General features: G+C 45.2%; 1 protein-coding gene across 1 annotated transcript; it reads right to left on the bottom strand.

Moving 5' to 3' along the window:
- Positions 1-326: 326 nt before the first annotated feature.
- Positions 327-12,334, bottom strand: Cep164 (centrosomal protein 164). Its single transcript, XM_064682691.1, has 4 exons — positions 12,251-12,334; positions 10,919-11,358; positions 5,795-5,906; positions 327-5,720 (listed from the first exon to the last, which is right to left on the bottom strand). Exons 2-4 carry the CDS (start codon positions 11,097-11,099, stop codon positions 1,550-1,552), a joined length of 4,464 nt encoding a protein of 1,487 aa, XP_064538761.1. The 5' UTR covers positions 11,100-11,358; positions 12,251-12,334; the 3' UTR covers positions 327-1,549.
- Positions 12,335-15,799: the final 3,465 nt, after the last annotated feature.

The raw sequence follows: 15,799 nt of genomic DNA, 5'->3' as shown, positions 1-15,799 counted from the left end.
GTTGCAAAACTTTTCACTGATATGTAAAATACAAAGAAAAATACCAACAAATATACTAAAAATACCGAACATGAAAGTTGCAGAAAATTGTATGCATTACATAACTAGTCAAGATCTGTAAAGTCAGTTTGCCGTGAGCATTATTTGATTTGAATTATTTAGCTAATTTTTCGGTATATTTTACTTTAAGTATTTTATGTTTTACTCATATTTTTTTTTTTTTAGTTTTTTAGGATCTACTTTTCTAGACATTTGTTTCATTTCATTTGAGTAGAGTAAGTTCTTATTCGGCTTAAGTTCGTCTTTGCTTACGTATTTAGTATTATTTTTGATGTCTTTGGTATTTTTTAATTCATCATTGTTAATTATATAACACATATAGTTTTTGATAGTTCTTCAAGTTGCTATATAAAGTATTTAGTTGTGCATTTTAAGTTTTTAGTCAGATTCAGAAATTATATCAAAATAATTATTTATATATTTATATAAAATATAAGAGTACACAAAACTATCTAGGTTTTACACGCTTGCAGGCGTATACCGTTATGATATATATATTCTGGTTCAGCTAGAAATCGGAATGGGCTGGATCGTGCCAATATAGCCTATAAGTTATCCTCTTGGCATTGAAAAGATATAGTCAAACTTCAGACTCAAATCGGACAACTATTTTATATAGTTACTTACTAAACGTAGCTTTACTTCGCGTTTAAGATCCCCGCAAAATCTTGTTAATAACGGACCACAATATCATTGCATAAACAGGTAAAAAATCAAAAAGTAAATAAGATTTTTCATATGGAAATATTTCCGGCTATATATGGGCTTCAGCTCTGCAAGCGTAATTCAACTTTGGCGCGCCGAAGTTAGTTGTTTTTATTTGGTTTATCTTCTATTCTGTCTTTTATCTATTTGCTTTATAGATATTTTTTTTTTAGAATATCTCTTGGTTTATTCGCATTTTCGAGAGCTTTTTGTGAACTTGATGCGAATTGGTTGGCTAAACATTTGCGGGGCCCAAATATTTGCAACAATCAATTATTTGGCTGACTAATTATGATTATTTTTCTTTCAGTGTAAGCTGCTAATTAACTATGACAGTCAGATTAACTTGCAGTTAATGTACTTAGTTAGAATCTCAATGATTTCGCTTTTGTTTGCCATTCGACTGTGATTTCTCTAGTTGAGCGCCGCTTGGTCGGGCCAACTGTGGGCATACCTTATATGCAATAAATTATAGGGTATATATGTATATATATATAGATATTCGTTTTTATGGTAGGTTAGTCAACTTACTAGCTTAAAACAAGTTGTCCAAACACTTAAAACTTAGATATAACTAAAACAATCAAGCTGCACGAGGATATACCCTGTAAAAGCATTTACAGGGTATGCGCGCAGCTGTGGCAACTCAGTGAAAAACAATGCTAGGCTGAGTAAAAGGCAGACACAAAAGGCATAAAAATGGGCTAAATACAGCTACTTATCTTTTTAGAGGGTATCTATAGACTCTGTCCATGGACTAGATGTGCGTGCTTGGGGCTTGCGCTTACAAATTAGTTTGGGCAGCAGTCGAGCAATTGCCGCCCGCCGCCGCCGCCGCCGCCGCCGCACCACCACCCACCGCCCCCCCGCTGGCAGCCGAATGGCCACCGACGGCGGCGCCGATGCCGCCGATGCCGCTGATGCCGCTGATGCCGGGCACCGAGCTGCTGCTGGTGGTGGCCGCATGGAGGGCCAAGCCGTGCTGGACACCCATGCCGGTGAGCAGCTCGTGCTCGGTCTTCGCCTGGCGCAGCCAGTTGCGCAAGTCGCGGGTCCGCTCCACCAGGCTGGTCGTGTAGTTGACGGCGCGCGGACTCTGCGACACAATCGTATTGGCCGCCAATATCGCGCCGCCCATCGAGCTGTGCATGCGCCCGGCGGCCAGCTGGCGATAGGTCTCCAAACGATCCGCCAGCGTCGGTATCGATTGCGGTGCATGCAGCGCGCTGCCGCTGATGCTCGGATTGGATCCAGCGCTGGCCGTGCCGCTGCCGTTGCCCGTGACCGTGGCCGTGCCGGGTGTGGCGCCCAGGGATGACTGCTGGCTGAGCATGTGCGACCAGCTGAGCTCGTTGGGCGAGATCAGCGGCATGGCCATGGCCAGGCCATGTGCCTGATGCAGTTGCGCATGATGCGGATGCGGATGCTGCTGCTGCTGGAGCTGCTGCTGGTGCTGGAGCTGCTGCTTGTGGCTGAGTATGTCGAGGATTTCGCGTATTTCGGCATTGAGTATCTCGAGATTCTGTATGCATTCGTTAGACTCCTGCTGGAAGTATTCCTTGCGCTTGTGCAGATCGGCGCCGCTGGCGAAGTCAGTGCTGCTGAAGCCGGAGCTGGAGTGCGAGGACAGATCGCTGAGCGTGGCAGCCTCGTCCTTGGGCTCCGGCTCGAGACTCGGCTGCTTTTCCTTCTCGTAGATGCGCAACAGGCTCTGCTCGAGGTGACGCAAGCGGATGACCTTCTCGCCGAGCAGCGCACGCGTCCGATGCAGATTCACCTCCATTTCGGTCAGCTCCTTCTCCTCCTGAATGAGCTGGTCCAAGGAGTGCCGGGTGGCGGCGGCCAGTGCCAGGCTCTTGTGGCGCTGCTTTATCTCGCGCTGGCGTGCCCGAAAGTTGGTGCGCTGCGTGCGCAGCGATTCCTTGGCCCGGCGCACCGAGTCGCGCTCCAAGTGGATGCGATGCTTAAAGAACTCCAGCTCGGAGCCAACCACGGAGCCAACAGCTGTCGCATGCTCCCCGGTGATGTCCGTGAACGGATAGCGCAGATGATAGGTGGTGTCCAGCGTGTGCTCCGGGAATTGATCCTCCAGATCCTCGAGCTTCTGCAGCTGATGCCGCAGATTCTCGACCGGCGTGCACGGACGCTGCTGCTCCACCTGCTGCTTGAAGTTATCCGAATTGAGGCGCGACGTCGACGCCGACTTCGTCCGCGAGAACAGTTTCTTGCGGGGCGTCGACAACTTGTTATTGCCGTTGTTGTTGTTATTGCTGTTGTTGTTGTTGTTGTTGTTGCTGTTGCTGCTGTTGTTGGTCTCCTGATGTTGCTGGTCTCGCGCCGCTTCCGAGTCGGAGTTGCCGTTATCGCTGAGCACGACGACGGTGCTCGCGGTGGTGGTGGGCGCCGCCAGATAGCGACCCTTGCTGTAGTTGTTGGATATGGTCGTGTCCGACTGGCTGAGCGAGGTGTTCGTGTCGTCCTGCAGCTGCAGCTGCTTGATGTACTTGCTGGCAATGCCCGGCGGCTTGCTCAGGTGCGTCTTGGGCGGCACAGGCGGCTTCAGCTTGCCGCCGATAGCTCCGGCTGTCGCCTGTTCCGAGTAGCTGAGCGAACGGTTCTCGCTGTTGCCAATCGATGGCTTCTGCGAGAGCGAGCGTTCCGTCTCCGAGTTGGTTGTGGTTGTTGTATGCGTTGTATTGCTCTGGCCATGCTCCAGCTGCTGGTCCAGCTGCTGCTCCAGCTGCTGATCCTGGCCGCGCTCCAGCCGCTGCTGGTGATGATGCTGCAGCGCCTGCGCCTCACGGCGTCGACTGCGCCGCTCCAGCGACAGCTTGACGTCGGTCTTGAGCCGCACATATTTCTCCTTGAGGCAGCGATACTTGTCCTCCAGCAGGCGCTTCTCGCAGCGCACCTTCTCGTAGAGGCGCTCCTCGCCATTGTCGCGCAGCCGCTGCTTCTCCAGCTCCAGCTCGTGGCTGAGCTTGTCGCGCATCTGGCTCAGCTTTGTGGCGTGCTCCCGACGCAGCAGCTCCTGCTCGGAGCGCAGATCGCGCTCCAGCTCGTGCAGCAGCTCGGCATGGTTCGTCTGCAGCGTGGCCATGCGCTGCTTGTGCTCGTGCACCACCTGGGCGCGCTTCGACTGCAGCTGCTGCTCCAGCTGGCCGCGATACTCCTCCAGCTGCAGCTGGAACGCCTCCTCCAGCTGGTGCTGATGGGCGCTCAGCCGCGAGTCGTACTCGTGGCGCAGGCTCTTGAGGCGCGCCTCGTGCTCCCGCTTGATGGCCTCCATGTCCTGCAGCTGCAGCTGATGCAGTGCAGCCGCCTCGCTGAGCATCTCGCTACCGACGGGAGCATGCCCCTGCTGCTGCCCCTGCTGCTGCTCCTTACTCTTGAGCAGACCGACCAGCTTGCTGGCCATTTTGAGGCTGCGCAGGCCCAGCTTTTCGCTGGCCATCTGCGCCTGGGCCTGCATCGATTTGCGCTGCAGCTGCTCGAGATCGTGGCCGTGGTCGAAGGGATTATCCTGCTCCGATTTGTTGATAATGAAACTGCGCACCGAGCTGCCCTTCGAGTCCGAGTCGGTGTCCTCGTACAGGGGCTTCACTGTCGCCCCGCCGGCGCACTCCTTCAGCTTGTCCAGATAGCTACTCGTCTCGCCCGGCAGCCGGTCTGCCTTGCCGCCCAGCTGGTGGCCGGGCAGATCCTCCTGCGCCTTCAGCATTTGTATGGTCTGCGCCTTGGGCAGGCTGATGATCCGGATGCCTTTTGGCGAGTCACTGATGAAGGGATTCAGGCTGCACATGCCCACCATGGCGTCCGGGTCGGCCACATCCTCGTCCCAGACATCATCGTCGTCGTCATCCTCATCCTCGTCCTCCTCGTCCTCCTCCTCCTCCTCCACGTCGTCGTCGACATCGGCATTGTCTTCGTGCTCTGCTGCCACATCCTCTTCGTCTTCGTCCTCGTCCTCGTCCTCAGCTACCTGCTGCTGTTCGTGCTGCTCCTCGTGCTCCACCTCGGCCGCCTCCTCGTCCGACAGCTCTGGGGATTGGTTTTGCTTGCGCGCATTCTCCTCCTCAACGGGCGAACTGCAGATGCGCTGCGTCTCCACCAGATTGAAGCGCACGCTCTTCTTATCCTCCGCCGCCGTCGTTGTTGTTGTTGTCGTCGTGGAGTCCTCGTCCCGTTCGTAGCGACGTCGCATGTCCGTTAAGCTGGTGTCCCGCAATATGCCCTTGACGCCATAGGCATTGCCCGTCACCAGATTTCCGCCCGCCTCCGTTGCGCCCGTTGGTTCCAGCTGGCGGCGCGACTTGAGGAACATGGCCCCGGTGCCGGATAGCTGAAATCCGCTCTTGCGCTGCTCCAGCGTCGACTGCGACTGCGACTGAGGCTGTGACTCCGCCAGGGAGCTGCCCGCCGACGTTGATCCGAATTTCATGGCCAAACTGATTTGCGTATTCGTTTTGGCCACCTCGAAGCGCGTGTTCTTCACCGGCTGGAAGATCGGCCCGAAGCTCTTGCCGCGCGTCTCCAGGAAGCGGCTGACCCCGCCGCTAAACCCGCTGGGACCCGGAAAAGCGGCAGATGTGCTGGCATGCGACTTGCTGCCGCTGCTCCCAGCACCAGCTCCAGCTCCAGCTCCTGCTCCTGCTCCTGCTCCTGCTGCTGTGCCAGCTGCCAGCTGGTGGCTGGCCACATTGTTTAGGGGCGAGCTCATGTCGTCCAGCAGCTCGTCGGTGCCCTGCATGCTGCGTATGCCCGAGTCCAGCTGCGACACATCGTCGGAATTATCAATAATGGGCGTGGCAGCCCCAGCTGACCCGGTGCCCAACAGCAGCCGCTGGCGCGTCTGCTCCACCAGGTCGCGATAGACGGCGTCCAACGGATGATCCCACTGCGACTGCTTTGTCCGCGTATTGTAATAATAATGGCCGCTCTTCTCCTCCGAATAGCTAATGGGAAGAAGGCAGAGAGTAAGTGAAAGTGCATCGTTACCTAGTTGCAGTCCCTCTCTGGGAATACTCACCAGATCTTCCACTCTGGGGGCAATGCGGCCATAAGCCCCTCCTTGGCCAGATACAAGAGATGCGGCTCCTTGCTCGGCTCGATGCCAATCAGAGTCGCATAATCGTTTATCTCTGCGAATCGAAGAGAACAAGATATTATTATTACTACAATTACAATTACTTATATTATTTGTATCGATATTTAGGCTGGCAGTTTGGAAGCCCAGTTGCGACAATTTTGTTGCCTCACAGCAGCTGCCACGCCTACTAAGCCCACTTTGGTTCTACAAAGAAGAAAGTGAGAATATCTTTGGCACGCCGAGGCTTTAATACCCTTGCCCAACAGTTTGGCAGTTATGTGAGAATTGTGAAATATCTTGGATATGCTGAAAATATCTTGGAATATTTGGCCGATTCTTCCTATAGAGCTATACATATAATATAGAGTATAAAGGCATCACAGCTTAAATAGTATATCTTGGCAAACAAAACAGTTTTTTGTGTAGAAAGCATAGTGAAATTTATAAATGACGAGTTTGGTAAACTTTAAAGTATGCCATAGCAGAGCCCACTTTTCGACCGGCAGCTATATGATATAGCGCTTCAATCCGATCGGTTCCGATATATGTACTGCCTGCAACAGAAAGACTTACCCTTGCAAAGTTAGACAAACGGACAGACAGACGGAAATGGGCTATATGAACTCGGCTGTTGATGCTGATCAAGAAAATATATATATATATATATAGTTTGCGGGATCGGAGATGCCAGGAGACACATTTGTTGCCAATTAGTAGCTATATTCACGCTAAATGTGCTTTAAAGCACTTTTGGTGACTTTTTGGCTTCAGTTTTGGTTGAAAGTGGGTTTAATGCAGGTTTAAAACTAGCTGAAAAGCGTTATTCAAGCGATTAATTTAATTGAATGATGTTTAAAGATACTTCAATATATCAAATTTGTAGCCAATCAGTAGCTAAATTCAAGCTAAATGTGCGTTTAATCAAATGTAGCGATGTTTTTGGCTTCACTTTTATTTAAAAGCGGGCTTTAAGTCGCTTTGAGATCAGATAAAAACGTTTTTGTAAATGGAATATTAAATAAAACGCGGCTAAAAATAGGAAACGAGTTAAATTTCTGACTAATTTCAAGCTAAATGTGTTTTAAAAGAGATTTAGCGGCTTTTTTGGCTTCACCTTCATCTAAAAACCGCTTAAAGGCTACTTAAAATAAGTTATTCAAATGGGAAAAAAGCGGTTAAAGAACTTGAAAGCAGTTGAATTTGTGGCCAATCAGTAGCTAAATTCAAGCTGAATGTGCCTTAAAACGGATTTAATGATATTTCTAGCTTCTTTTTAGTTAAAAGCGCGTTTAAGCTAGGAAAACACACAAAACAAATGATGTTAAGTAGTTCTCCTTTGTATATACATATATACACATATTCATTTCTTATAAATATTAAATAAACATATAAGATATAATCTGCTTTAGAGGGCTCAGAAAAGTGAAGAGCCTTGGCTTTTGTTTTGAAGTGGCCCACTTAATGGCTGGCAAGCTTGTTGGCCCAGAGTGTATAGGGGCGCACAAAAGGGCCTCTAATGGTAATTGGGACTAATGAAAAGCTTACGAACTGTGTCAAACCCAGCGCCCAGCAGCTGTTTGTCCTCCTCCTGATCCAGGCAGCACGTGAAAAGGAAATTCCTGGCAAATATGTGACTTTGCTTTCAATATGACGCTTGCTTTTCACTTGAAAAGAAACCAATCTCGGATCTGGCAAAAGCTTGGTCTAAGCGCTTAAAAATTCCATTTGGCTTGGCCAAACAAAGCGACACCAGAATGAAAGCCCGGCTAAGAAACGCGACTGAATGCCAATTGACGTCCTGCGGCCTGTGCCTCGCTTTCTCTCTCTCGCTCTGTCACTCTCTCTCTTTCTCTCTCTTTCTCTCTGCCTCTTATTGATTGTGGCACCACCTGCACCGTCAACCACAAGCATATCTCTTGCAGCGGTCAGCGCTGGTTGCCTGGCAACGTCAATTGCCACAGAAAGAAACGTTGCGTTTTGGCCAAGTTGTGCGCAATATGTCGCTGCGTTTTTCAGGGTTGTTCGTCGTCATAGCCAACCACTCGCACACAATCGCACACAATCGCACACAATCGCACACTAGTTCTTAATTCCATAAGGTCCTCAGGTTTCACAGTTCCTTTGCTCCCTAGTTCCAGTTCATTTGAACAGCTAAAACACAATCAAACATTTCAATTACATGAGAAACTCTGAGAGTTTTCTAATTCCACATGTTCCTCAGGTTTTACAGTTTTTAGTTCCTTAGTTCTCTAGTTCCAGTTCATTTGAACAGTTTACACCCAACCATATACTCATTTAATTCGCTTACAGCTCAACAGTCTTTATAGCGGTTTTGCCTGTCTCAATTCCACATGTTCATTTGAACTGTCACAACTTTCAATTACTTGAGAAAATCTTTTCACGGGCTTAGAGTTCCTCAATTCCACATGACCCTCAGTTCCTCAGGTTTCACAGTTCCTTTGTTCCCCAGTTCCAGTTCATTTAAACAGCTAAAGCACAAACAATATTTCAATTACTTGAGAAAATCTTTTGACGAGCTGAAAGTTTCCCAATTCCACATTTTCCTCAGGTTTTACAATTAGTTCCATAGTTCCCTAGTTCCAGTTCATTTGAACAGCTAAAACTGGAACATTTGCACTTAGTTACAACTTTCAATTACTTGAGAAAACCTTTTCACGGGCTTTGAGTTTCCCAATTCCAGATGTTCCATAAGTTCCTCAGTTTGCACAGTTCCTTTGTTCCCTAGTTCCAGTTCATTTGAAGAGCCAACACACACTCGCTTAATGCGTTTGCAGTCACAACTTTCAATTAGTTGAGCAAATCTTTTAAACCGCTTAGAGTTTCTCATTTCCACATGTTCCGCAGGTTTCAGACTTTCACAATTTTCCAATTCCTTTGTTTCCTGGTTCTAGCTCCTTTGAACAGCTGACCCAAACTAACCAAACAAAACGCCGACCATAAACCAACCACCGAGGCACACACATACTCACGCACACTCACACTCATACACACACACACACGCACACTCTCACACATTTTAAGTTGACCCATTAACCGAACTGCGTAAAACAATGCACCTTAAACAAACCTCATGAACAACCCCTACACACTAAATATTTTACTTCATTTTTTTTTTAGCTACAGTGTTCGCTCGCTAACTGGAACGCTTCGGTTTTAAGTAGTTTCTTATTGGCATGCAAATTCTTATTTGTTTCAATTATAAATTCTATTTTTGTGCTCTGTTTACTTAGAGAAGACATACGGGAAGCATACGGGTTCGATGATATTTCCGTCTGCTGTCCGTCTGCCTTAGCCTATAAACACGGTCTATTATATTCTGGATGTTACGAAAATTTGAGATTATATAAGCTAAAGTTTGGGATACTAAAAAAATAAGAACATGATTTTTTCTTATATGCAGCCCACACAAAAAAGGAAGGTTAAGTGAAATTTCTGAACTTTAAATATAAGTAAATCCTATTTTTATATACCACAGTGAAAATATTCGAATTTCTCTGGGCCAACTTCCTAGAATTTTGCACAATTTAAGATTCAATACGACATTTAATGTTTACATTTATTTATTTTAATGATGCAAAGTGGATTTCTATTTGTTACATCCGCAAGTTCTTCTTCACGAGCGACCACTGTATGTATTTACATACGATAATTCCCTTGACTGACTCCCTTTCGCTTTGTCACAAGTGAGTCTGTTAAAGGACATTCTTATTGGGCGTAGCCCGTACAGTGAGCACGCGCTAGGCGACATTTGATCAAAATGGAAACGAATTTGAAATCTTTTTGCCATCTGCTGAGCCTAGAGAATTGATACCCTGTACAGATTTTAAATGGATATAATGAGAGTTTTAAAGATACATGTCAGAGGGGAAAAATTGCATATTCGAACCCGTGAACTATCCACGTTCTCATTTCTTTCATATTTCAAAGTCTCTTCGTTTGGCCAAAATCGATAAATATCGATTTTTAGCATAAGTGAACATATAAGCGCTAGAGAAATTTATCTGGTGCGTAGGTTCTCTAATTTTCCTTAAAAAGCTTAAAATAATTAATAAAAAACAATAACATTTACAGCACAATTTAAAATATGAAATAGTGCTAACATATTGAGCGTCACATTAACAGTGATAGGATCACTTTAACATATATTGGTGCAGACAACAATTCATATAACAACACACATATAAGAACATAAACATCATCATGTTAGCATATGTTAGTTATTAGTTTCATAACATAACAGAGTTACTTTAAAAGAGGTAACATACTTGCAGTTACATTAACAGTGACATGCCCATTTATGCATGCTGTTAACAGCGTTTCTTTTATGACAAAAAAGTCACAATTTTAACACATTGCTTGCACATAGCATTAAGCCATCCCAACGCGTTAACATATTGAGCGTCAAATTAACAGCATTATTTTAGCATATGTTAGCCTAGTCAGTTAGTCATCTAATAGCAATATCATTTTTTTTAACATTTTTAACAATTTTTTAACAATTTAACATCTATCCCAGTCATTTCTTTTAAGCTAGCCCAGTAAGTAAACGTCGCATTAACATTAACAGCAATGTAAAAGCACATGTTAGCTAATTCAATTAAATACCTTGATAAGCGCTGGCATTAACAAAAAAGTCGCAACTTTAACATATGTAATCCCAGTCAAAGCTTTCAATCTACCCCAACAATAATACAATTAACAGCAGCGCTTACAACGCTTTAACATGTTCAGCGTTACGTTAACATTAAGAACTCTGTTAAAGCACATCTTAGCTACACAGCAAGAACACTGCTAACGTCATTTTTACTGCATTTACAGCAACTGCGTAGTTTTAACTTAGGTTGACGCAGTTCTTCGGCAAAACGAACCTGCCGCAAGGCAAAAGAGTGCGCACAGGACTCAAGTTTCGGATGCTGATGAAATTGCTTAGCTGACTTCTGGGCGAGTGCAGGGTACGGGGCAGGGGCAGGGGGGCAGGGTACGGGGGCTGCTCTACGGATTAGGGTCTTACGTGCTTGCCCGTAAGGCCCGTGTTCAACTCACCCTCGGAAGATGGCAAACAGGCCTCATCGAAGACCTCCTCGCAGATGACCGACGCGGTGGCCGCGGGGGCCGTGTAGCCCAACCGTTTGGCTGTTGTTGCCGCCGTTGTCAGCGCTGTTGGCGTCGTCGCCGGCGTTGTGGCCAGCGATGCGGTTGCCGACGAGTTGCTGTTGTTGGCCATGGCTGTTGCTGCCGCTGCCGCTGCCGCTGCTGCTTCTTCTTATCTCTTTGGCTGCCCTTTTTGCCGTTAGTCGTTGTTGTTGTTTGAATGCGAATTCGAGCAGCTACGGTTAGTGTTGGCTAATTACGCCGTCAGATGTCGCCAGCGTTGCGTAAGTATTGAGCAGCATCCTGTGTGTGTGTGTGGGTTGGTGTGTGTGTGTGCGTAGCCGGCAGCAGTCGCAGCGAATTTAGAGCTTAGGGCGAAAATCGAATGTGACCTAAAAATAGGAACAGCAGCAAAAAGAATAAGAAACAGGGATAACGGTTAACTGCAAAACGTCGCACGAGTTGCTCCTAACATGTGTGGGCAGCGCAGGAGGGGGGAAGGGGGAGGGGGGCTTGGTTGTGTGTCTGTGTGGGGTTTGATACGGTCGTTTGCTGCGCTTGTTGCCCTGCCTGGCAACAGCAAGAAGGAAAGGTATTTCATATACATACATATGTATATATACATATATATAATACATATATATGTATGTAGGTGTGTAGGTGTGCATGTGTGCATGTATGCGGCAGCTGGAGTCTAGTTTTCAGCGCACTTGTTTTCTTTGAAAATTGCAATGAATGTTTGCCAATACGCAGAATTCCAAGCACACACACATGCACGCACACGCACACACACACACACAGGGCGAATTGAGTGGGGGATGTGCAGAGGCAAGCACAACAACAAAATGCTAACGGTATAACGGTATTGATTTTTCACTTGTATTTAATTGTGGCGTTGACGTTGGCGTTGGCGTTGCCACAGCGCCGCCCCCGCCCCCGCTCCCGCCCGCCCTTAACAGGACTTACAATTTATATACATATATTTTCATACAGGCACACACACACACGCACAAGCACACACACAGCCAATTTGGCATACGTATTGCAAATAAAAATAAACGACAGTTCAATTTGAAAAAGTTCACTTTGCGTTTATGCTATATAAATACATAAGCACACACACACACACACACGCACACTCACTTGCATATGTGTGTCACTTGCAGCAGATGACAAAAAAAAAACACAACAACAATAACAACAAAAACTATTTATGTATGTATTTGAACAAATTGTCACAGTGTGCGTGTGTGCAATGGGAATTAAATTTGAAATAAAACCGACCGATTCTGCTGCCCCGTCGACTTTGGCTATTGAGAGCGTATGTTGCCAACTGCAGCGAATGTTGCCAATGCGTTAATGTTGCTAGGCGCTGCTTTGAGTGCAACCACAAAATATATCGACGAACAGCAGGCGGCATCGATATGTGCGCGTGCGCATATTGAAGCAGTATATCGATATATGTATTTGCATTGCACACGCAGTATTCCAATGTAATCACATTTAAACTGAAAAGAAATGCGCTTGAGCAAAGTACCGCAGCTCGCTGTAAAACTTATCGTTTGCACAAAAAGCCCAAAAATGTGTTAACTGAATTTTAGAACATATCGATGGCCATGCCGACAGCTTTCGTTAAGTGAGCAACTCGTGTTCGGTGAGTGAGCAATGGGCTTGTGTCTAAATAACAAGTTTATGTCTACAATTGGGCTCTTGCTGGTACGTAATTGGGTAAGAGCAACGCAAAAGGTGTATGTCTGAATAGATTTGTGGGTAAGAAGCGGGCTTACGAAAGATGGATAGTATAAAGAATAATAAATTAGCAGTTGCGGAATAAGACTGAGACATGCAATTTATAGTATTTTGCCGTAAAGGATGCTAATAACATAGTGTAAAAAGTTGCCACGGTGTTTTAAGTGGAGGCTGCTTGTGCTAAGGCTCAGTATACGATTAGTACTCTTTCGTACAGCAGAATTTAGCACTGGTTGTGTGTCTTAGCTGCGGGTGAGGGGCCTAACTTGTGCTTTTGTTGTCTTAATGAAAGCTTTGTTGCGCTTATGAAATAGGTAAAATGTTATATAATTTTATGCTTTTATATTATTATTATTATTATTATTGTTTATTCTTACAAATGCCTTTTATAAATGAGAAAGAAAAGACAAAGAAAAGAACTATGAACAGGTTTGTTTAATGTGGTTGCTATCCCTACTAAGCCTATTTATGTTGGTCTGTTGTCTTCGCTTCAGAAACCTGAATTTGAGTACCATGGGTGTGTCAAAATACGACTGTCTACGTTAATAACGTGTGGTGCTGGTATGCGCTGACAGTTCGTTTAGTTAGCAACGCTTTGGTGTATGTATCAACTACAACTATTCGTTGAGCTTCTGAAGCGAAAAACTAACGAAATTTGTGGCGGACTTTTGGGCGTTTTTCAAAAGAAGTTAATAATGTATTTATGTATTTTCAATCAATTTTACTTCGGCTATAATATTCATTTCCGATTGGCCATAGCTTGAGTATTGCTAAGTTCAGAAAACAGTCTTGTAGAAGCTTCCATAAAGTTGTCTCCATATTTTACGTTTGTTTTTATCACATAAATTAGTTTTTCAGTTGATTAATGATGCAAATGTATTATCAATAGACACATGTATTATGTGTGGATGTTATATTTCGTGTAAATTACAAATAACACTATACATTTTTGCATATTTCTCGCACATTTCAGTTATTTTGCATTTTACATTGCGGCATTGCCATTAGGTAAATGCCATCATAAATTTTGTGCCAGTGCCAGCACCCGCGACCTGACGTTTCCCCTTTCCCACAGACGGTCCGGGCCGGGCCGGGCAGGGGCTGGGACGGGTCTTCCGAGTAAATCAATGCCAATAAATGCATTACCGATTGTATTGATCGTTTGTTGCGGTTCGTTCAGAACTTTTCGATTAGAGATGGCTGCTTTTTTCGACACGAACCACAAGCCAAAAAGTATCGATATGTTCTGGCGATATATTCTATGATACGTTTATCGATAAAAAGATGCAGCATTAACATATTTTTAAACTCGATTGCTTTCATTGCAGCCTATATATTTATCGATATGTTTCGAGTAAAATCTTATCGATTCATTTATCGATAGTTTTTCAAGTACTTTCGAATAAGCTTCACTTATATGCAAGCGCATCATATTGCCTCTAGGACTTCACCAATGAGATGTGTCAATCTATTGTTAGATATCTTTGTTGATATTTTTGTGATACATTTATCGATTAGTTTGTTTAGCTTGCTTTATTGATACTTAAAGTGATAGGTATATCGATAGGATTATTAAAAACTTTTCATTTTTTATATTCCGTTTGGCGATATAGTTATTGATATACTTCTTATAGTTTGTTTATTATTCTGCATGATAAATATCGATATATTCATCGACACATCTGTGAAAGCTATCGATATATTTATAGATATATTACTAAATAAGAGCCACAACTGTTATTCGAGCAGTTAAGTGTGGGCGACTTATACACTCGCGAACTATCGCTATCGAGACACGCACGACATGCGCTTCGTGTCACGCGCCCATCTCTAGCTGCGGAGGCGGCAGCAGCTCGTAAGTAGCTGGTAATTGAGGCTGGAAATGCGGCTCATTGAATTTCAGAAATGAGGAGAACAAGAAGCAAAACAAAAAATAAATTAACAACAACAACAAATTGACGCTAAAGTGAGAAAAGCTTTCAATAGAATTTAATGTGAAATGTTGATATGCAAATCAGCCGCAGCTCTTGGCTCTTGTTGTTGCCATTTGTTAACTTTATTTATTAATTATTTATTAACTATTTTGCTGTCGTGTTCGTATGCTTTGGCCTTTTTTTCGCTTTGCTTTGTTTTCGAATGTTTCGATTGGAATATTTATAATCTGTAATACGAATAAATGGCAACATTTAGCGGCCCACAGCTGCCGCCTACAAGCTGGGCCACTGCCCGCCCCCTCTGCTCGCCCCGCCCCCTCTGCTCGCCCCGCCCCCGCCCTCGCATGCCCTAGCCAATTGGCAGGCCGCAATTAAATGCACATTCATCATACGCCCGGTGTTACACGCAAAGGAGCTGATACCATCTAACTGGCCAGCAAGGCCCCTGCCCCATTCCCTTCATCGCCTCTCCACTTAGCTGCCCCCCCCCTCTGTTTGCTGCAGAAGCCACTACTCCCCTCCCCTTCCCGCCCCTTCCTCCCCTCCACTGTTCTGCTCTGCTCTGGACTCGGCCTGACATGTGTTTGCTCGTTGGCATTTGTTAAAAACTCGCTCGCTGACATGTTTATGCATGCGCTGCTTTTCACTAGTTATCGATAAATATGCAGACACACACTCGCACACTCGCACACTCGCACACTCGCACACACACAGGTGCAGGGTCTGGTGTTGTGGTTTCTTATTAATAGCCTCTGATATATAAAACGAATCACTTATTGGAACCGATAACACTTGAGCGAACGGTAAAAGGCAATTAATCATTCGATTGCTATTTTAATGTGAACAGTTCAATTGTGAACCAGTTCTTTGCCGCGGCACACTTAAATGTTCGCTTATTCGAGCATTGATTGACATTGAGTACAACAAGAAAAACAATTTATCACAAATTGTCTGTTGTTGAATTGTTTTTGTTGCCAGCTAGTTCGTTTTGTGTGCTGCTTTGAACTGGTTCCGATTAACGAACAAATTGATAAAAGCAATTTTAACCGCGTTTTTAACTAGTTACATTTTCCAAATGTTGCTTGTTGCAACTGGTTCTTATGAGCGAACAATTTGATTAAACTTATCTTAATTTTGATTTTAGCTAGTC

The sequence above is a fragment of the Drosophila montana genome, unplaced genomic scaffold (assembly GCF_035044405.1).
Source record: "Drosophila montana isolate Dmon_TW-CO22-7 unplaced genomic scaffold, ASM3504440v1 contig_2482_1, whole genome shotgun sequence".
Classification (NCBI taxonomy): domain Eukaryota; kingdom Metazoa; phylum Arthropoda; class Insecta; order Diptera; family Drosophilidae; genus Drosophila; species Drosophila montana.
Note: the sequence above shows the minus strand (reverse complement) of the source record. Positions and strands in the feature narration are given on the sequence as shown.